The sequence below is a fragment of the Notothenia coriiceps genome, unplaced genomic scaffold (assembly GCF_000735185.1).
Source record: "Notothenia coriiceps isolate Sejong01 unplaced genomic scaffold, NC01 NC01_scaffold00003274, whole genome shotgun sequence".
NCBI lineage: Eukaryota > Metazoa > Chordata > Actinopteri > Perciformes > Nototheniidae > Notothenia > Notothenia coriiceps.
The window spans coordinates 124,789-149,070 of record NW_011335975.1 but is presented as its reverse complement, the minus strand read 5'-3'; the positions used below and the strand labels follow the sequence as shown (position 1 = coordinate 149,070).

Genomic DNA, 24,282 nt, shown 5'->3' with positions numbered 1-24,282 from the left:
TCGCAGTTCTGAAATGTTTCATTAAACCAAGGTGCTGGATAAATAAAGTTTAATACTATTCTATAAGAGCTTCATATTTGTCCAACAAAGAGACATTTATTATGGAATATCATCACAATATTGGAAATATATTCAATTTATATTGAAACCATAGTAAATTGCACCATTATGAATCTTGAGAATCCCATATCACATCTAGTTCGACAGCGAACCATTCCGCCGGTTTAACCGCTGAAGCCCCATGAATATGAAGCAGGATTGAGAAAGACACAAAGAATCCTCTGCGGGATAAGGAGAGGAGGTCTATAGGGCAGGCTGCCGGGGAATATGCGGACTAGACAGCCGATTTGCTTGTAACACAAGGTCCCTACACAGAATTAAGCACGCTCCACTGGACCCGAGTACGAGTCTTGTCCCCGCCCCCCTTTCGACAAGCACAGCATCCATCCTCCTCACGCGCTCACACGCTGCGTGATCCCCATCACAAACTGAGAGCGGCGGCTTTGCTGAGCCGATGGAGTAGTAGTAGTAGTGGGAGTGCTCGCAGCTTCCTTTCGCCTATATTCTCTGCCTTATTTTCTTCAATGGATTCGCCTTTTCTCTGGAATATTGCTTCGACCCACCGCGGTAAGTGTGCGTGGTGTCTGCAGATGCTGTGGGGGGAGAAATACGAGGAAACGCTATTGTCTGTTGCTGAGGCAAGTTCGGACCTTAATCAAGTCACAACGCGGGGTTCTCGTAAGATAAAACGAATCAGAGCTCACTCTCAAAACGGGTTAGTGAACGCACCATCAGAAGGAAATGGGTGTAGAATAGTGTTTTAATGATTGTAAATAATCGATATCGGTATTTTGCACAGACACCTGTCTCTACCAGCAACAGTGACCGCCCTCCACCGCCCAAATTGCGTGTTCCAGTGCTGTGAATCTCCTGTTGTATTGCACTAAGACAAACATTCATGCAAATGTTTCGCCTTCGTTGCAGAGCAAAATGTATCTTCAAGACCAGCGTGAAAAATTCGGCCCCATCTCACCGCCCCCCAACATCTCAGCCAGGGAGGCTCTTCCTCCCCAACCAGCCCCCTTAGACATGGCACGGTGCAGTGGTTGCTTTTCAGATCACTGAAAGACTGAAATCCTATGCTTGTTAAGAAGCCTTTGTGGAAGATGAAGGGTGATTAATTGAGTGCAGCATTGATTTCTTATTCTATCAGATTCAGAAACATGCATATGTATGTGGATCTGCAGGATTGGCCTGAGCTGGAGTAAGACAAAGTGGCACCTTATATTCTATTATTGCTCTTATACCAGCACAATATGAATACAATCCTATATCTGATGCAAACGAAAGGCTTCTTTGTGATGATCTTGGTCTTCTCTCACCTCAATATACTATACGCATTCTGCACACAAGGACAAAATGCATCAGGGATAATTCAGTGTAAGTTGTGCATACAGTTTGTGAATGTGTTTAAACAGTACAGATTTACCTCTTGGATGAATAGCAACACAATTATTTGCAGATTTACAGTTGCAGATGAGCCAAATTATTCAGCAAACCAGTGACCAAACGTTTTCTGGATTCTGTGTAGCATAAATCATGTTGCCCTTAACAATTGTTTTAAAATATCTTCTCATTTGTATTCACTTTTTCTCTTTTTACTGAATAATATTCACTTTATACAGTATTAAATCCTCCGAGTGCCCCTTGGCTGAGCACTGCAAGTAAGATAGTATCACCCTCCCAGAGGCACTACGGTATATTTCCACCAGCTATTTGTACCTGTGAATTTGAGCATTCTGCTGTGTGTGTTTGTTTATATCTGACAGGTGTATTCATGCTCGTCCCTGTAGTCTAGCAGGCAAATAGTATTATTCAGCAGACAGATGGCAGGTGGCTGGGCATCAGGTGAGACTTTTTCTTGGCTGTCAGGTGGGCCTGCCTGATTGCAAGAAACCACTTGGCATGCACCCACCATGCCATCTACATAGTGGCACAACTGTGCATTCATATAGTGTGTGTGTGTGTGTGTGTGTGTGTGTGTGTGTGTGTGTGTGTGTGTGTGTGTGTGTGTGTGTGTGTGTGTGTGTGTGTGTGTGTGTGTGTGTGTGTATGTGTGGTGTTGAGTATGCAAATGAATCCTGCGTGTAAGTGAAGGCACACAGGAGTGCATGTGTATATATTACTCATACAGAATACTTTGTTTTGCTGTAGGCTGTGTGTGTGTGTGTGGTGTCTGTGCCTACCTTTAAAAGGTTATGTCACTTTTGACCAATCATACAGCAAAACAGGCTGAGGTTACAGTGTCATCATCATGGCTGGCAATGATATACTGTGGTGATGTTAGTCTGACATCATGAGCAGCACCAATAATTCATATGTGAGGTCTCACTTTGTAACATCAACATTCGGGTTGGTTTTTGTTCCTAGATTTTATTTTTGATCAGTGATCCAAGTGTTATTATTATGATGTTGCAATCTCAGCAGCTGATTTTGATTTCGTTTTTCTATTATTGACATTTGATTATTGCGTGTTAATACTCGTTTGACTTCAGTAAAATCATTTGGTTAGTCTGTGCAAAGTCCAGTGTCATGGATTAATATTGGATCTTTAGCTGTCTGAAGTTGTGGTAAAACACATTTTGTGGATACCACAGTCGTCATGTGAACTGGTTTACATGTTATTGGAGCTACTTTGTCCCATTTGTCCTTATGATTTATGTAAATTATGATTTATTGCTTGATTTATGTCCTGGGAGAACATCAATATATATTTGATTGATGTTGGCGTTGTTGCTCTCAGAATGGACCTCAGTTTGTACCCTATTGGCAATACTGGGTTTGTAAACACCACAATACTGTTTTAGGATAATGTCCATGTTTATTTTGAACTACCGCTATATTTTATTCAGCTACAGTACTGTTCTGTATCACAGTGTGTTTGCATTATACACAGTAAAGAAATGTATTTTGTACTGTCATTCGAAAGGGTTTGAAACCGTCAATATAAATCAGCAACTATACAAATATCTGTTATAATAATATTTCACTAAAGTGGTCAATTATACACTGTGATATTTCCATTGTATTTGCATTCTTTTTGCTTCCACTTTTAGTCCCGCAAGTCCAGCAGGAAAAATACCTCTGCAAAACATGCTTGTCTTATCATCTCAAATCTCCAAGTAGAGGACACTGAGATGATTGCTTGTGACATAGTAGAGCATCCCATGACATTTATCAAAATGAAATTCAGCTGTAGTGTATGATCACCTCTTCACACATCACATGTGACAAATCCAAACATACACACATCTATTCTAGCTGTTTACACATCTGTTTCTTTGAGCATGCAAAGATGGAATATTGTCCTTAGTACGAGGCAAAAGGCTGTTCTGTAATGTGTAACAAATCACAATAATGACAGGGAGACACCAGCAGATGCTTTTATGTTCTTAAAAAACCATGAGGCGGCCATATAGATGTGTCTGCATTAAGCCCTGACCTCTGTTCTCACGTCTGATATCTAACTCCTCCTCCACTCCCACATCAGAGACTGGTTATTGATCACATGCACACACACATACACACATATAACCCTTTCCACGCTCCATAGATAGCAGGCATTTGATTACCACGAGATGTGGGGGCAGTGTTATTAGAGCATTGGGGGTTTCCTGATTGGGCCATATATCTGTCGCTAGGGTGTCTCTGGGGAATGCTTAGCCCTAAGGTGAGATAAGGCCTGCCTCCGGAGACCGAGGGGCCCTGGCTTTATCTAGAAGGAGGCTGATACATACAGGTGATACGGTGTGATCTCATGAATATTTTTGCTTGGGTTTGCCAGCAGAAATACAATACAGCAGCAACTAATGTGGCTAAACATCTATATTAACAAGGATGCTTGATTCATTTGAGGGGAAAGTGGCATGTTGTTGGCGCCAGTTCACAAATAAACTCAGTATTTGTAGCTTGCCAGAATGCAGTGCGAGCTTCTCAGCCCAGGCTTGTGTATGTAATTAGTTTGAATGGGAGCTAATGGAGAAATACTTACAGCCAAATGTTGTTGCTGGCTGAGAACCCTGGTTTTGTTTGTTGTTCATACATGGTATTAAAAAAGAATTTGAGATCGGTAATTTTACTTATTTTGTTACTTGGTGAAGAGAAACATGATTAGTAGTTGTTTTTAGTGCCTTTCAATGAATCTTCGACCGTCAACATTGGCAGACGTTGCAGCAATATTAATTCACAAATGATTGAATTGAATTTGAATTGAACATCAAATCTCCTGCTGGACCTCCTCAGCATCTATCATACTGACAAGCAGAGGGAAGTAATTTGTCTTCTTTGACTGAACATAAAGCAAGTTTTGGACCACAATTGTGTTTGTGTTGTATCAAAGATTGTATACAACGTTAATGAAAAGACGACTACCGGTAGATAAGAAGCACATTCATTATGAAGTGAGGCAAAGAAGTGTTTGAACTTGAGCTTAACAATTGTGGTCCCCCTGTGGTTTTGTGAGCAGACATAAACATAGTGAGGCTGTAGAGAAATATCAGGAAGGACATACTGATTTCTGAGATCAGCAAAGGTCTAAGTTGTGACACAAACACATGGTCAGACAGATTCCCCAAACACAGTTGGTAGGCATGTCACAAGAACTGATATTTGGAAAACCTGACAGTACTTAATGCTGCAGATACCACAAGTAGAAGTAGAGTTGCATTGTGATACGTTCAAGCTATAATATGTTAAAGAAGGTGTTTAAATGTGGTCTGTTTGTGGGTAGAATTTGAAATAGATTGTTTCACAGTACCATTACATAGATATGATAGAGCAAATTATGACCTTTCTGACTTGTTTGGGGCCAATGAACACTTGTACTTATACTAAGTAAGAGTATCAGTACAACATTTTCTAGACTGTCATCATTTCATTTCATTTTTATTTGTCCCGCTCATGGTACGCAAAACCAAATGTACAATAATTGCCACAAAACATGACTCTACCATTGAGCGAAAAGGAGCAGGGAGAAGAATAAAATCTTATGTGACCTGCCCCTTTCTAAAAAAAACAAAATAAATACAAATAGATGGTCTGCCCTTCATAATAATATTTATTTATTTATTTATTTTTTTCACAGCCAAACATAACAGTATCTTAGGATACTAAGATACTTTTATCATCCAATAAGTCAGAACCAAATAGATGATTCAGAATTCTTTATTTAGTGCTGTATACATAGAAGGGTAGAAGTATTGTTTGGCTCAGTGTTTAATGCCTATATTTTCTGGGAAATCTGCAAAACGATTAGGCTTTTGTGTCTTCTTTAAACAAGTGATAAGAGGTTTAGAGATTTTCTACATACCTTTATTCAAAACTTTACAAAAGCTTTAGTAAAAAAATAGATGTAGTTGTAGGTTAATAATTGAAAGGAGGATAATAAGGAGGAGGAGGCTGCTGGGATGGTTCTTATTAATATTTAGCAAAAAAAATTGACGAACACTCATAGATCAAGAGCTTTTTTGATCTAAAAATAGACTGAAATCTTGAGATGTTACAAGGGCAACTTGGCAATTGACAAAAAAAAAAGTTTCACAGCATCATTCAGCAGTGAACACACCGGGTAAATACACACATACACGAACAGAAGCCTTGGGGGATTTGTGGAAATGCATTTTCTCAATTTAAGAATTTACATTCATACATATGCAAATGTACCTGAAGCGTTTGCAGATGTTTACCAATGACATTTGTTGGGATGCAAAGCAACCCACATCATCCCTGTAGGCTTTTTTCACCGCCTGAGCTTAGCGAGAGCCGTTTATTTTAGACGTGAATATATAGAATTTAATCTAGAATAGATAGAGTATTATAAATTATAATTCATCCTTAAACCTACGTATCAAGAATCAATAATATGCCAATAAAAGTAGGTTGAAGTGGAGGTTCACCAAAAGTGAACAGAAGTGATTCATTAAGGTTTCACCGCACGTGTACAATCACAGAATATCTAATAGCGATAATGTAGTAGGTGTTAACGATACCTGACAGTTTTTTTGCAAATGTGAGAGAAGAGAGCAGACGGGTGTGACATTGAGTTAAGAATTATCAACGCAGTAGTGTTAAGCCGAAATTAGCTTCGGAGACAAATATCACTTTGCTAAATCAGGAAAAAAAAGGTGAAACTCGGGCTAGCAGCTGAGGCAAACACTTATGAGACATGTGGAAGAACAGAAATGTGTTTGAAGACTTTTGAGACTGTACTTACACTGCTTAGAAGTATCTGAAAAAAAAGAAGAAGCAAAATACCTCCTCAGCTCGTTTCTGCTGCTTCTTCATGTCTTTTTTTCACGTACTGTCTCTGGGGGAATGTTTTTTATTCCTTCTTAGTTTGAGAAGTTTTGATTCTTTTCTAAAAGGACATTCCTGATCTGTTTCTGTCAGATTCTATCGTTTCTGATCTCGTCTAACTTGCCTCTTTGTATGACTTTCTCGTGTCCTCTATTGTATGTCGTTGCCAGGCGTTGGGGGGATTTTCCAGCTGAGATTTTTGTCAGGAAGACAGAAAATAGCAAACAAGTGATGCTGAACTTCATTGTGGTTTGAATTTGTTCAATATTATCTGACTAAACAATCTCTACACATGTTTTAAACTCACACAAAACGTTTCCAACTTTAAAAGTGCATATGACCAATTTAGCATTGATCTCCCTTAAATCAGTGCAGCAGAAACAACGAAGTTTATCCCAAACATTATTTTCTTTTTTTGTGCCTAAATTAACCACAATGCAGCACATTTTCATTTTTCAGATTTAGCAGGAAATAACAATCTGCATCAGTTTAAGTACTTTAAAAAAACCTGTCCAATGCCACATCAGTGAGGCACAATTTAAATGCGAGCAGATTGTGAGATTTTTTTTTCTGCTACAAGGACTTAATCCCTCCCCAGTTTCTCACCCCCAAACACTGGCAATTAATTGTGTTAGTTGGAATGCGCGACCAATTGGAGGGCTTGAACCTGGGCTGTACCATCTGTGTGTCCATACAACGAGTTAATCAGATTTGATTGCTAAAATCTGACAATATTGAATATATTGATTTTAGAATTTGAATTTAGTTTGCAGAGTCAGAAATAAATATAAGCTACAGTATAAACATCATTAGTTTTAAAATGTAAGAACCAGCATGGGCCCTATAATTCATATACTTCCCTATTTATAACTTTCCATGTGTTCCTGGTAGGTGTGATATGTGGAGGAGTCAAGAACTGTGGTCTTGTCAGTAGCTAACACATTTTAAGGCGTTGACTGTAATTGCTGAAAACGACAGAATGAAATAATGTCCCAGTAGAGGTGGCAAAAGTTCTTCTCCCCTCAAATGAACCATCTTCTTTAATAAGTTGTACATATCAGAAATCACTTTTTCTCCTACAGTAACTGCTCTTTGTCTTTTTCATGTATCTCACTATCCAATTATTTTTGTTCTATCACTCAAAGTCCCTGTATGGTCTGATGCTCTTAAGAGAGATGGGAGAGGAAAGACAATGTTATTTTACACTCCAGTATGTGCATGATGGGTGATTCATCACTGCCTCATGGAGTTTGGAATAACATTTTGTTGTAGCGCCAATGCACTGAATGTGCAATGTCTGAAGTTGCACTGATTTGTCAACAAATGCTTTGTGAGAACCCATTATTGCTTTCTACTGAAAAAAACAAATTTTCTACTTGTAGAAAAGCCAAAAAGGAAGTCTGAAAACTGACTATTTATAGCTACAAAGATGCTCGGTTGGCGAGGGTAGAGCAGCCATGGGACAGCTCTGTATCTGAGGGAAAGAGCGTGAAGAAATCAGATTCTGAGGTATGCACCTTGTTAGTTATAAACCCTTTCTTCAGTTGGAATTTATAAAGGAAGTCTTGTGGAAATACGTGGATTTATAGTTTATGAAGATTGTATAATTTATTTGAACAAATATCCCTCTTGTGCGAGCATTTTCAGCATCCAACAACGTTGACTGTTGTCTAGTTGAAAGGCACAGTGTGGTGTATGTTTGGACAGACTTGCATGCTGAGTTGGCGCCCAGTAATATAAGCGTTTTGTTTTCTTTCCAAAAAGAACCCCAAAACAAACTCAAAATACCCTCAATCTCATGCACAAGTTCATCATAATTATGATTTTCTCGACAACACATGGAAATCGGAAAGGGTTATCATATGGTAAACCTGTCATTGAACTGCTTTACGTTAGACGTTTAAATGAGAAGTTTGTCACCACTTACATCTTTTTACTTAAGTTTTACTTTAGATATATGGATACAGCTAGTTAGTTAGCTTAGCATTAAGACTCGAAACAGCAAGCCAAGGGTTACAGAATCCATACATTGACATAGGTGGTAGCTATTCAACAGATAAGAATTGTATCTAGTAAAAGTCACGGAAACTATTTCAAACGCTTGAAAAAAAATTCAGTTTACACGTTCAGCCATGGTTCTTGTTTAAGTTTGGCTTGTGGCCCTGCACGATTTAAAAAGGTTTTATAATTCCTACCCCAGGTTGTCTGGAAATATGGGTTTTTGTTTCCTCACTTGGGCGATATGTTGCATTCCCAACATTTCTGCAAGGTCACATGGTTTAAGAGGGCTGCAATTTGATATATAGATTAGTATTTTGTCAAGTTTCATGAGCCCATCCTAGGTGGACACCTTAATATTCTTATATCCAACTTATGGCATTTGTCAGACTCATACTCCTTCGCTGAGTACAGAAAGAGAGAAGGGCAAACGGTCAGTCATAATAACTGGAGGTAATATCTCCCCAGCACTATCACCAACTCTGTCATCCTGACAGTTCAGTCACATTCAGACAGTCGGCCAGAACAACGCGGCTGGAGAGCAGGAGATGGTCAATCAGACGATATTTGCGGCCTTAATATATCACAGTCAGCTCGTGCCGCCTCTGAGAGGAGAGCGGTCGCGTCTAGACAAAGTCATCACAGGCTGGCTGAGCGGAAAGGAGACACTGATGAATCCTGACAAGGCCTGCCGGCTGCTCTTTGATGAGAAACTCGCCTGCGCAAAGACGTTCTGATCACCTTTCATCCGACTGTAATTAACCGGCCCTTGGAATTGGAAGAAAAACGCTCCTTGGTTTATGATCTTTGGAGGCATCTTTTGAAGATGTCTCAAGGCGAGAAAAAGGGAGAAATTATGTTACTGTGACAAGATCCGATTGTTCAGCGCTGTGACCACTCAGAGCTGCGAGGCTGATCTTGTGAGTGTGAAATGGGCCAATGCAGTGTAAACTCTTTGACATCGAGTGCGGCCCCATTACATTTTTCAGTTTTGAATCATCTGTCGCAGAGCCCCCTAGTCAAATCATCAAGCTCTCAGTCCAACTGTCAAATTGTAATTTGTTTTGTTCCCTCTGCAGCATTGCCCACAGAGGAGGCAACATAAAGCCTAGACCGCACAGTTTAAACAGATGTCTCTAAAGATTGAAGGCTTGTATTCACTTTGAACATCAACAGGATGCTACTTGCCAATCATGTTAAGCAAATACAGTAACAAGTTCTCCTTCTATCCTATTTTCGTAATTACTATAATTTGTTATTGAACTATAATAGACCTGTTTGGTTGTTAATTTAAAAACTAGTAGTTTGGTTCAATCTGTCCCTTAAAAAATATGCTTGGTGTCCTATACTCTGTTATGTTTTACTTGTATCACCAATGAAACTACAGTAGAGTGGCACTTGGAGAGTGCAGATTTGGCCATGGCCAACATGCGGCGCGTTCACATGCTTATCGGGGGTTCCAATGTCCCAAGTTGGGTAGCTCTTCTTCCAACTTTGGTGTCTTTATGTGGTTTTAGTACTTGTTGTGATTCCTCTGACACCACCATTATGCAGCATTACATGCCTAGTGGAGGTAAAGACAATTGTAAACAGGAAGTTATACTGCATGCACTGACCCGTAACTCTATTTTGGTGAATGTCTAACCATGCTACATGGACCTGCAGTGATAGATACAACTGCTGTGTCTGACAACATGTCGTTTGACGCTTCAGTGTGACTACAAAGAGCTCACAAAGAACTAATTAATTTATGATAGCTATCTAAAAATCATGTTATTTGGAAAAATCCTTTTGGTTTCACGTCATTCCACCTTTATTTCGTCCAATGTTTCCTGTCATCTATAGATGATCAACGGAAAATATACTTATTTTTCCATTTGTTCATTCATATTGCTTCCTTGACAGTTCCTATGATCAGCAATGGATTCTAGTAAAGCGGTTGAATCATGGTGAAAATAATGATGATTCATAGGCTGTGCTGCACATTATGTTTGTTGTACCATATCATATTAATCTAATTGTTACCTACTGTAACTACTGAGCTCAACTCGTCGTTTTTCTCTGCAGTTATAATCTTTTGCTCATTACTGGCAGGAAACAAGGCTGTAGATTACGAAAAAAGTCAAATTTCCCACTGAGAAATCTAAGTTGGCTGCAGAACATGAACTGTTTCCATTTGACTGGCTTGGTAAAAGCATGGCTCAATGGAGCAAGCTGCAGAGACGATGAATAATTTAACTCCTGTTGCTGGTCGTAGAGAAAATAAAAAAAAACGGCACATATCTGAAAGTATCACAGTGTAAATCTGATCATTACCGTCATTTAAATATGGCTATTGGACCACATTACAAACAAACATGTAGTTGATGCCACTCTACCTGCCATAAACAGAAAAGTTCCTGCGTCATAGAAGGTCCATTACACTGTTAATGTGCACCGACACAGATCACAAGGAGGTCCCATAGTAGTGTTTTATGGATTCACTAAGAGCAAATTAATTTTACAAGACTTTGAATGTGGGCAAGAGACAGTCTATCAACTGGAAAACATTAAAACTTTCCACCCTGCTGAAGTGTCCTTGAACAGGACACTGAGTTTGTAGAACATTGCACTGATCTTCTGAATGTAAATAAGATTAAACATTAATTCTGAATCACCTGAAGTCACTAATGCACTCACGTGGCAGGATAGCCGGTGCTAATTTCTGTTTCTTCTACAGACTTTTCTGTGTGGAGTGCTAGAAAAAGGCTTTGGGTCAGATTTCTTCCGTCTAATGTTGTGTTGATTAGCCTGTATGGAGTGTTAAATGTGATGGGACAGGCACTTAGGGAATGATTAGACATGTCAACATCACTGTCTGACTGCGTCAATTGACAGCGTTTCAAATCAGGATGAGAGTTTTCCCTTGTTTTCCCTTCTGGAATTTCGTGTGGCGCCTTCAGAAGCAAAAGGAATTTGTGTTTGAAGTTCAAGATTCTCACAGTTCATTCGCACAATAGAGTGTGGTTCGGTGATGTTTAAACGTCAGCATTAAATGTCAGGTTTTGGAGTCAGTCACTCACAATCAAATAGCCACATCCTTCCAGTGGGAAATCCTTCGAAGAGAATGTGAGAATGTGTATATTATTTGTGACGGTTGGACAGTAGACATTGAGTTGTAGAAATGTGTTGTAATCATTTTTAAGGCAATCCATCATTTTATCTTACTGTATGACTGATCTATTGGTAGCAAATATTGTTCTGCAAATATTATTATGTAGTGATTGCTGACTGTGAGATGATTCCTAGTTGGACTTCTCTTGACTTTCTTGGTTTGTTTGCCAGTTACTCACCAGACAGGTGATAAAAAGAAAACAAAAAACCCAACAAAAATATATCAGTAAATACTTTGTATGTGGTAAGTAGGGATGCATACGCATATCTTAAATTGAAATACCCACATTATTTCAATGTTTACACTGGTATCGCCTTCAAGGCTGAAATACTTGTTGTTCTCGATTTTTGTTGAGCTTTGTTCGGCTTTGTTCGGATAATCATTTTTTATCTCCACACTGATACTCATTTTAAGGTAATGATCTGCTATTCCTTTTTATGCTACAAGAGTTTGCTATCTATTTCAAACACAAGTTAACATGTAAAGTAATTCTAAACGGAGAAAAAGTTGATAAAATCACAAGTAACGGCCCGTCCATATTACAGCTTCAAAAAAAGCTTGCCGGCGGGCGTGTCTGAAGCTCGACCAACAACCAATCACATGAATCTCCCGCCCCTGACACACAAGCAGCGGTTTGATTGGCTAGAGCTTGTACTGGCATATGATTTGATTGGCTGACGCTTCCACCGAAAGCTTCAGAAGCTTCAAAAGTTGAACATTGCTCAACTTTTGCAGCCTGAAACGCCAGGAAAGCTCCGCTCTGCTACCCACAATTCAGTTCGGCGAAAAGCGAGGCAACGTGACGTCACCCCATTCAAAGTGAATGGGCAGACGCGTTGGAAACCGTTTTTGAAGCTGTCGAAGCTGTAGTGTGGACGGGCCGGAAAGGCTTCCAAGCCACAACACGTTGTACAAGATTAAGAGAGTCCTTATCCCAAGAAGCCACATGAGAAATTGTTTGTCCCAGAACTGTCCATTCTCTTCCTGATAACCTCCTAACCTCATGTCACATGATCTGAGCCAACCAGTCAGAAAATACTAACCATTCATTGCCACGAATGACCAACAGGTGGCACCAAAAACAGTGACCCTTTGGGCAACAGAATGTGTGCAAAAAAAAGTGGCAATATTTGTCCGTATTTAAGCAGAAATATGGTCTCTTGAAATTCAACTCAACCTGGTTGTATTGTCCACTGGTTAAAATTAGCAGCCGGTGTAATATGTATTATGTAAAACAGTTGGTAAAAGGAAAAATATGATTTAAATATAGAATCCGAAACACATCCTTCCTGATTCTACAGCAATCTTCCCGTTTCTTCACTCACTGCCTTTCATTAGTCAGAATTGCGCAGTAGGAAGAGAGAGAGAGAGTTCAAATTAAACATTACATTACTCTTCAATGGGGAATTATGCGCTATTGAAGCCCCCTCAGTTATGACCGATAAATATCTGCGTGGGGGTCGTAGCTTTGTTAATTGAAACCAATAAATCAATAATTACTATAGCAGATACTGGCTTGCCTAATACACTCTCAAGCGCAGTTTAATCAGTGAGGTTTCAGGACAACAACAAATCAAAAATCAAACAATTGGAAAACCTCACCTTTTTCTCCTGGTAATAATGACGGCCATTTTTCTTTTATATTTGAATACATTTTTGACAATGATGTTTTTTTGTATTGTAGGCCAAACTGGGAGACCCAAAGTTAGGCCTAAGACACAACATACAGAGTGAATCTCTTAACTAGTATTTGCCAAGGAAAAATAATTTGAGCCCTTGTGCATGTCCCTTCTGCCACTGGGAACCAGGATCAAACCTGAATGGATGGATCATTGGGAATTTTTCTCTTTTTCTTTCTTTCTGTTTCTCTTCAGAAAGCTGTATGGTCTGATGCTAGAAAGTTCAATGAACTGTCACCAAGTCTTTAAAATGAGATACTCTGTGATAATAACCACCTTTTACGTTTGAGGTGATAGGTCAATACCAAATGTGGTTCTCATCAATGCTCCATTTGGAGGACCCTACACCTATCAAGTTTAAAAGGCATCGCTGCATTTCATCATCATCATCATCAGATAATGAGCGCTGACACTTGATGTTCCCATCTTTACAGAGTGAGCTGCCGTGAATCCTGAGAGGAGAAGTCTCCCCACAGGAGACAAGATGGCGTCCAACAACACCCTGCGCAGCTACTCCATCATCCCATGTTTCATCTTTGTAGAGGTGAGCGGGGAATGTTTCATACTGGTTTTGGAAGGAGGACAGGAGGGGGTGAACACGATAAGTTTGTGTGTGTGTGTGACAGTTTAACCATCCGCAAATGACCTTCTTCTGCTAAACCATAGCAGCTAACCAGAGCGTGAAGTCTTGAAATGAGTGGAAAGCTGAATGTGTGCGTATAGGAATTGTTCTGCTCCTCCATATTTAATTACCATGTCAGTTGAAAGTCCTTAATCAGAGAGATGTCTTGGGACGCCTTGCATTACATTCTCTCTCTCACACACACACACGAACGCTTCTAAGATGAAATATCCTGCGTTGAGAGTCTAACATGAGTTTACTTTTATCTCATGGCTTCTTCTGGACTTATCTTTCGTGTCATATTTTCTGACAGCCTTCCACCAAAGGAGTCTCTCACACTCTAAATTAATATAATTGGCCGCTACGTGTGCCTGGGTTTCTCCTCTAAGATAAATGAAATGTGACCATTTTATCATCATTGCCCCTTTGATTCATGTTATCTTTCTACATTGCTGCTTTTGGAGCAGGCCTTTGAGATATTGCCTTTTTTTTCCCTCAGTGCTCTTATTGTAATAATGGCATACATTTTCTTTTCACATCTGAGGACATTTATTCAAGACACCCCCAGTTATTGATTAGCCGGACACATCAATAATTTAAATGGAACCCTGTGTCACTGAATCTGTCTCAAGTTGTGAGATTATTTCCATTACAATTTTCACAGCAAGGATAAACAGGGAATAAAGATTTTTTTTGGCAGTTTCCAAGTTTAATATCTCGATAAGCTATGATCATGATAACTTACTGTAGAAGGACTTAAAGAGCCTGTGACACGAACCCAACAACTGTTGTGCAATGAAATAGTGGGCTACTAGTAATCTCGAACCGTCAGTTTAAAAAAGAAAAAGCGATACCGTTCCGATAAATATCAATAATTTCGAACATCGCGGGAAAATTCCTTCGACTCATTTTGAGGTTTTGGGGGAAGCCGGAAGTGACGTCAATGCGGGAACGCTTCACTGTGCGGCGAGAGAGCCAAACACGGAGAAAGTGTGTTGTCATGCGTAGAAATTGTGAATTACTGAGTTTAGGCACGTTAATAACGTTTTAATGAAGTTGATTACAGTATATTCATATTTGTCAGTGCTTTCATGTCAATTCGGCGAACATAAACATAAATGATCGTGGTGAAGATGATGATTAAATTAGGATTAAAAATCGGTAGTGAGAGCTGCTGAATATCCTCCCGTCGGATGTGATATAAAAACAAATCGATTATTTTTGTAAACTCAAGTGGATGAAACTACATTTATTAGTGCTTTCATGACAATTCAGCGAACATATGATACATTAAATGATCGTGAGGATGATGATTTAAAAATCTTTTGTTTGAGCCGGTCTGCATTTCCTGATGAGAAAACAAACCTTAGCTTTTTGTAGTTCAGTGGTGTAGTGGGCGTTGGACGCGGGGGTACGCCGTACCCCCGCTTATTTGAAGCATGATTTCTTTTTTTAATAGTCTAATACATCTAAAATCATTGCCAGTGTTATCAGTTGCAATTGTGTGTTTGTTGTAATAATGACGAAAACATAATAGGCAGATTTCACATTAATTATAATAAAAACGTAGCTCAAGCATTTATGCAACTTGATTTGAAGCGTGTGCGTGTGAGGGGCAGAACTGTGTGTGTAGGGTGACCAGGTGTCCCGCACTGTGCGGGACTGCACACACAGCATTTTTATTATTTGTCCCGCGTCCCACACATTGAGACTATGTCCCGCATTTGAGTGATAGTCGCGCAGAAAGGCCGCTGGTTCGGTTCGCTGACAGCCGGCACCGCCCTTTATTATTATATTGTCTAAACGGCATCATGTAAGTTGCGCTGACAGGCGACACAGAGGTCCCCAAGCCCCCCCCGTTGACAGTTCACGAGCGCGTCCATAGTGTCTCCCGTCCACCCACCACCCAGTAAAAACATCCCCACTACACCACTGGTTTTAGTAGTAGGCCTACACCAACATGGATTAAACGTGTTTTTTTTTTACCACAATGTTGGGGAAATTAATGGATAAAATGCACGGATTATTATTATTATTATTATTATTATTCCCACTCCGATCGGGACACTAGGTCCACCGTTTCCCCGCAGCGAGGCTCCCCCCGTTGACAGTTTACGTGGGCTGGGCTGGGTGCAGTGGCGGACTGGCCATCGGGGCGAATCCCGATGGGCCGGTACCGAAGTGGGCCGGTCGGATAAGTCACTAGCACATCCCCCACTCCCCCCGTTGACAATTTACTAGTGGTACCGAAGTGGGCCGGTCGAGAGTCCCGGGCTGATTTTTAGTCCCAGTCCACCACTGGCTACATGATCGTATGATCGCCCATATTGACGCACCTAATTCCTAAACTTCTAACAGATACAAAATAAACCGATCCTTCAGCCTCATATGAGCTCTCAGACACGTTCAAAATTAAACTGTCATCGCTGTCTGAGCTTGCTGCTGTGTGCGCCATCGTGTGTTTACATGCAGATGCTGGGATCCTGAACGGTGCAGCTGGAGCGCTGTGCCCGCATTGACGTCACCCATAATTTCGCGGGACTTGAAGAATCCCCGAGAAGATCCAGGAAATGGTCAACATTGAAGGGCAGATTAATGGTTATCAAAGTACAAATATCCAAAATCAGTTCAGTAACGGTTTTCAAGGGGACAATATTTACTCAAATTGATGGGTTTGGATGATGGGGGAAAATCGTGTCACAGGCTCTTTAAAGGGGCCCTCTAATGCCTTTTGTGGGTTTCCCTTTCCTGTAGTGTGCTTTTGGTGCATGGAAATTGTTTCAGCTCCCACACACACCTCAATTGTCAGTTTACTGTACTTCCGTAAAACATAGTCACATCATTATGTTATGATATGCTAAAGGGCGGGACATCTCTAAGTGGTTGACCAATCACAACAGAGCCAGCCAGCTAACCAATCAGAGCACACTGGGCTCTGGTTCCAGACAGTGTGAAAAGTGACAGTATGAGAAAGATAAAGACCTTTTAGAGCGTTAAAGTAAACATGTCACAGTAAAGGCACAACATACAAATATGAGCCTTAAATTGAGCGTAGAGCCTCTTAAACCCTCCTGTATTCACTTAGCAAAGGGTAATAGAAACTGACAGAAAATACATGTACTGTATGGCCTGTTCTTATTTGTGTTCGTCAGGATAAGTCAGACATAGACGCTATGATTGCCTTATGAGAAATCCCACTCGTGTCGATTAAAATGTCAATGTTCTTCCCACGCAGCAAACCTTTAAAGCATATGAGAGACAGTAACATAAAACACATGCATATAGACACATTTCAAACAATATCTTGCTGAAAAATCAGCTTAAAGGTTTTTTTCCATTCAAAGTCATCACCGATCATTTACTGCTTTCAAGTGCCTTGGCTGTTGCTTAGTATGCAATGCTCGATTGGACACTGCTAATCATGGCTGTGTAATTTGTTTAATTAGGATGGGTAACTAAAGGGGGTGTTAATGTGTAACTGATTGTTATGTTGGCGGCAACATCCCCAGTTTAACATCTGGATGGTAAACCCCACATTTATCTACATTTTTCTACAATAATAATACAAAATAAAAGACATATTTTCATTAGAAGTGCGTTGCTTTTTAACAACTTATCATAATGGAATCGTGACATTGAGGCGGTGTGAGCTGTCAAACTGTGAAATGTCCTCGTTGTTAATGATGAAACCATCAGCTAATCAGATCTGGTGTTAAAAATCAATTTTGGGAGACTTGCACTGTTGCCATAGCAATGTGTGCATCTTCAAAGTTGATCCTCACTGGCAGCTAGACCAGAAAGAAGCAGACCAGGGAGCAGATGTTATGGATGAAACTCCATCAGGGTCTGAGGAGAAGAATTAAAATCCCAGGAATGGCTGTTTTGTGACTTTATATTTTCAGTGTGTGCAGAACATACAGGGAAACGTTGATAGTGTCACATGGCTGAAGTAATTAGAACATATCTTCCTCTTAAATAAAACTAAAGAGTACAGTTTTATTCTCTGGCCTTTTCTTCCCCCCACATTTGTATTGTTGTTAAATGTGATGTAGACTAGACAAGTTCACTTCAAATATGTTGCTTAAGGGACAATTGTCACAAGGAGCAATTTAATTTAATGATTGTTCAATTTCCTCTATGTCTCTTAAGGGACATTCAAGAGCATGGAAAAAAGAACAAGTAAAATGTCAGAGTTATCAATGCAGAGGTTCGGTTGGAGACTCTATCAAAAGGCCTGCATTGCATTACGGGACAACGGATGTTTCATGACCAAAAAAACAACATTGACTCTTCTTCACATTTGGTCAAAGTCCAATTTTTTAGGACCCATCCATCGATCCATAACGTCTACTTACATGGACTTTTTTGCCTTTTTACTTCATATTGTGGCGGCTGTGGCTCAGTGGATAGAGTGCTGGACTTTGAAACAGGGGGTAGCAAGTTCAAGTCCCACTGCAGTCAACATGTCGTTATGTCCCTGAGACACTTCACCCCAAATTGCTCCTGTGGGGATTGTCCACAGTACTGAATGTATGTTAGTCGCTTTGGATAAAAGCGTCTAACAAATGACATGTAATATTGTTTCACGATCACAATTGATTTTGTGGGGTACTGTAACAATTATGTAGGTACAGTGTGGCTAAACGGTGTAGATTTAACTTCAGACAGGGAGGGTCTGACAAAAGATGCATTGAGGAAAATGTGAGCTCCAGTGTAATAGTGTAATTTTGTCACAATATATTAAAATTTTTATCACACCATGTTTTTTCTCCATATTGCAGGCAGAGTGCTCCTCAGAGAGGCATGTAATAGCCCATTCAGTAGCGAGCTTTCTTTAACATTCACGACTCCTTTCCACTTACTTCTCCTGTTCTTCACAGCCCGCTCTCAAAGGCATCCCATCCAGCCCCCCGTTTTCTCTGTCCCTCCTTCTTTGATGTCTCCGTCACATCCTCATTTCTCTCCCCTCCCTCCTTTCTCCCTCAATCTCTCCCCTCATCTCTTCCTATTCCTCACGGGTGTCACCTTCATTATCCCCCTCTCTATCTATACTCTGTTTTTTTTTCTTCTCCTTCTCTCTTTATTTAGTTTGCCCTCTTCATATTACTCACCCTGCCTGTCACGAACAGAGCAGAGGCAGAGGGACAGTGAAGTCACATGACCGCATCAAAGCGTTCTGATTGGAGCAGCTCCAGGGCCAGAGGCGGTGTGACAGAGAAGATGCTTATTTGTGGGGATTTGTTTATTTAGTCATGTCATTTAACCCCAAGATTACCATTTGTTGCTGCCATTTGCCATTACTGTGAAGGTACAAATAAATAAGGATAGGATTAGAGGACTGGGATGCAGTGAAACATGAGGATGGGACGTAAGGGAGGATAAGGAAAGATAAAATGGGTATGATGACGAAAGTATTAAGGGGACAGGATGTAAAAGGTTGCAAAAATTATGAGAAATTAATTAAAGGCAAAGCTGTGGAGCTGAGCAGTCAAGAATGAAGAGATATATCCCGTTCCTCCCTATGGATGAGATTATGTAATACAAAGAGCCTCAGGCTTTCATTCATCTATAGGACTCACTTAGACTTGAAAAACCTTGTGAAATCTTTGACAAAAACAACCCGCACCGGGCTGGAAGGAAATGAATCTCTTGAATATCATCTGTGCAATTTCCCGCTGTCAACCTTCACAGATGATTTCTTTCTTTCATCTAGCTCAATCTCTCGTACTGGTGTGATGTTATAATGTAATGAGGTGTCATTATTTTTGAAAAAACAAAAGACGATTGTTCTTGATGTCGCACTCTCTTAGCTGCGATGACGCAATATGATTTTTAACCTGAGGGATACTTGAAAGAGGCTTTTATCAGGGGAATAGTTTACATACATTTTTAAACAAATCAGACAGGTGGGATGCCGGATAGCTCAGTGGTTAGATCTGATGTCCCATATGCATTTTCTGCTGCCAAGTAACCGGGTTAAACTCCTGCGCCCGCCAAACATTTCATGCTACGCCCTCCACTCTGTCTTCCCCTTTAAACTCTAAAAAAACACTCTTTGGCCTAAATAATATCTTTAAAACAAAAAAACCTGACAGGCGGTAAGGCATAGGCACAAGAACATGGACAAAACCATTATCATCTTAAGACTAGGGCAGAAAGTCACTAACAGGTCGCAGAAAGAAGGCTTCAACAACCTGGCGCCTTGACCTGAGCACAGGCTTGTTTACAGGCGATCTCTCAGGGCAGGGAGCAACACCTGTGGGACGTACACAGAGCAGCGCCCCTAGAGAGCGATGTTGGACTGGTATGAATCTGTGTGTGGACTAACAGTATGCCCCATGGGATGAAGAGTAACAGCTGTCTGCCTGAGAGAAACCATTTGACCCACTTTGGAACAACATAATAACCGTTACCATTGCCATTTAACAGCTGACTTTTCAAAACTATATCCCAGCTTTTGCTCATGTTGGAAAAAAGAGAAACAAGTAGCTGTCTTTGTTACGTTAAGACAAGTTTGACAACAGAAGTGTAGCGTCACGGTCTAAATCCGGGCGAGGCAGACTATGATGCCCATTCCTGTCAGTCTTTTTCTTTGCAGTCTACTAACGCAACATGACAGTGAAGTGAAGAAGTCGGATTTGGTTTTGGATTTATATAACGTTTGTCTGGTTGTTTTCAGGGTTTGAGGGAGGAGATGCGCGTCGGGGCTGACAGTCAAAAGATTTGGAAGTAAAGGGATAAAGAAGGGAACAAATTGGAAGCGCTGGAGAAAGGGAGGGATGTTTTTTTTTTTTAAGTATCTTTGAAGTTCTATTATTATGAAATTGACTGTGTAGAGATTACAAACAAATAAAAGAGTAATATCCCATATGGTTATACATCTCAGAAGAATCGAGTACAGTAACTCTTACTTTAGTTTGACGTTTAATATCTGACTCTTTACATTAAGTTAAAGCTATGTTACTTTCTCTAAGGACTAGCCATTGTGGTTACATTTAAATGCTAAAACATGTTTTAATAGTGTAACAAAGTAGAGTCAGAAGTATGACTGTAATGTCTTTTAATAAATGTATCAACTGACTTTTTCTTTCAAACCTTACATTGCTTTTCTTTTAACTTTAACTAAAGCATCTACAAAGCAGTTGTCAAGGAGAGCCGCTGTGATGACCCTTTGAGTATTGCGTGCTACATAGGGCAAAGGCTTGTATGGTAATATTCTCTCTGCTGCCATCGTATTGCGAGCACTATCTGTTCCTACAGAGGGGATTTTGTCCAATATCTCCCTGTCCTGTGCAACTTAAGCTATGCAAGCTAACGATTGCAGTTGCCATTTGTCATGGATCAGGTGTGCCGTAGTTATGGTTCTTACACGTGTATAGTGGTCTCCAATCAGTAATTTTTAGCCTTTTCACTGCCATGCAATATATTATAAAAATCTGCGCTGGAATTACGAGAGGAAGTTGTGGTTAAACTTGGTAATGTGATACGTTTATGTTAACGTTGGCAGCCCTTAAATGCAACTTTGGGGCAGCGTAACATACTGAATACTCCAAGTGAAACAAGACCACCTGCAAAGTTGATGAGGGATGTGAGGAATGTGTTAGCAAACAGTTGGATCAGTATTTAGCCTACACATATGCCCAAATGTGCTGTCGGCTAGCATAGATTTTGGTTTTGTGAGTTTCTTTTTCTAAAACTGGATCCCTGCTGATTCCTTTGGCTGATAGAGAAGAATATAAAGTTGTGAGCAAAACACATACGTACGCGAGATCCTAAACTGTAAATCTCCATAGAGTTGAGGGATTATTTAACACCTTTAACACCACAGGCAGTCATGTGATCCAGTTTAATTGGGAACATGTAGATTCAAGGTTTGAAGAAATATAAATGGAGATTTTGCTTTGTTAGTGTCCTGTAAGTAATTGATTTATAAATGGTGTCAGCAGGAAATTCTTGTTCTCTCCTCCCAAGTAATATACTTTCCCAGAAGTCACCGTGTAATGTAGCGTGGTGAAACTCAACAGAGGTGGATAGCTGCACCAAATGTCTTGCCTGAATAGAGGTGTGAATTGCACCCATTGAGGGAGAGGGATAATGGCATGCTGCAGTAACTTTGTATAACCGTTTTTACGACGGTCGGTCTCGTCAGTCTGCCCTTCACACTGCTAATGCAGCATGACGCCAGCATGGGAGGGAATATAATGAAGCCACAAGTTATGCTTTACAGAGAAAGGGACACTTGTGCAGGTGTTAAACTGTCACAGAGAAGCCAGCTCATAAAGAAGTCACAATGGCTTCCGGCCTGCAGGGATTTCACTGCACCTCTACTTTTTTGTATGTTCTTATTGTTAGTAGCGCACTCAGATATTCAACTTAAGGAAAGGACCAGTGTGTAGAGGTTAAAAGATTGAACAGCACATTTATAGCAGCGTTCTGATATGAAGAAATAACAGAGTGAAGAATTTGGTGATTGACCAATCAGAATAGACTATTCAACAATTGGTTTGCTAATCTTTTTTTAATTTGATATTATTGCATAGGGTTGTCACGATATCATATTTTCACAGATTATCATGACCCCTTAGAATCCAAGATAAAGATATTATCCGTATATAAATAGAACATTAGTCCGTCTCCCCTGGTGCAGTATTTTGTTCGACTAAGAATCATATTTTTGTTGGCTTATAGTGAGCCCTTAAATATATATTTTTCTCAATACTTACAGTATGTTATTACTGAAGTGCTGAAGTAACATTTTAAACCTCTAAACCACATGAGTCTACCAAAGTAAAAGTGCTTACTATGCAGAATAATATATATTATTGTCACTACTAATCACTAATATTGCAGCTAGGAATGGTGGGACTAATTCTATGTAAAACACTGGCAGGTAGATTATTCCATATTATAAAACGGAAAAGTCAAATCAAGCAATCTGATTGGTTCTTAGCCATGATATACTGAGCGTATACCATGGGTAGAATTGTAAGTTGCTTTTCAAAACAAGTCAGTATCCCTCCGCGCCTGAGAAAAACAGTATACAGTTGGGCTGAAAAGTGGAACAAGAACAAGAAAGCTATGCGTCGGGCCGAACCACGCCCCTTAGCTGTGATATAATGAGCATATACCACGGCCTGTCGTGAGCTATTGCTTAAGTAATACATTGTACTTTTTAAGTTTATTATTTTATAATACTAATCTGAAAAGTAAGTATTTATTAAAGTGAACATACAGTAACAACATTTTTGTGCAAGCACCATGTGCCTTCAAAATGTAATGGAGGAGATGTATAATGTACACTAGTTCAAAAGGGAAGTACTCACATAAAGCAGGAGCTCCTCAAGATTGTACTTAAGTGAAGCACTTGACTAATGTATGTTCAGACCTGACTGAGCAGAGAGTAAGGCTGAACAGGCTGAAATTGCTTGTCTCTCGTGGCCTGTGTTGGTAATTTGCCACCGCCTGACGACTCTCATCATGTCTAATGGCTCACTGCTTGTTTACAACTTCTTTTGATGATTTATAATGTGGAGAAGTAGAGGGAGGCGAAGTGAGTGATAGAGAGAAAATTGAATTTTGAAGTAAATAAATGATTCAAGAACATGTTAATGTACACATTTCACTTTAGTGATTTAGTATGAAACGCTTTGATGTTTTTAAAAATGCAAAATATGGGAAAGGTCAAAGTAAATGTAATCACGTTAGTCATTCTAAAGTTTAACATGTGTACTAGGGTGGTCCTTCGTGAGAGGTAAATGTTTTGAATTCATTTATTTTAAGCTCTAACCACCGGAATTCGTTATAGGCCTACTAGTCAAGAAAACTCTCCTGGTGAATTTTATTAAAATTCCAACAACATGTACCCCTCCCTCATCAACCTGGGCTGCCGCACCAGCAGCCACGGTGCAACTGAGGCTAAACTTCAAGGTCGATGAGGGAGAGGTAAATGTTGTCAGATTGAGGAAAAAATTCACCTTGACTAATAGAATGAAGTCTGGGGGTTGGAGCTTAGACTTTCCGACTTTCAATTTTAAGGACCACCCTAATGTGTACGCTAGTGCAGGGGTTCCCAAACTTTGCCATGCCAAGGACCCCCATATAGCATTATCCTCTGGCGGGGACCCCCCTGTCTCCATTTTTTTTTAAATGATGTGAACAAGTGCCTCGTGATGGAGCATGCCGTGTGTTGCCACTACATTTGGGGCCTTCTGCCTGGTCAAAGCTATCACTCCGCTTTGTTTGCCTGTCATAGCCCCCACCTGAACACACACCCACACAATGAGACCAGTCAAGTCCATTTGAGATGATGTACTCATCTAAAACTTGGAAAATGTCTCTTCATGTGGTCCTACCTTCCAGTGCTTTGCACAAATAATATTTCCTCAAAAAAGTTGTCTTCTGAAAGAAATCTGATGTATGCAAGCAATTCTGCGACATTTGCTACATCCGTGCTCTCATCCAGCTGCAGAGCGAAA

General features: G+C 40.1%; 1 protein-coding gene across 1 annotated transcript in view; it reads left to right on the top strand.

Moving 5' to 3' along the window:
- Positions 1-461: 461 nt before the first annotated feature.
- The window catches only part of LOC104941216 (lipid phosphate phosphatase-related protein type 1-like), a 34,600-nt gene continuing 10,779 nt past the window's right edge, over positions 462-24,282 (top strand). Inside the window, exons 1-2 of the mRNA XM_010766285.1 lie at positions 462-627; positions 13,620-13,729. Coding sequence (XP_010764587.1) covers positions 13,670-13,729 — 60 coding nt within the window. The 5' untranslated portion in view covers positions 462-627; positions 13,620-13,669. The remainder of the gene's footprint in view (positions 628-13,619; positions 13,730-24,282) is intronic.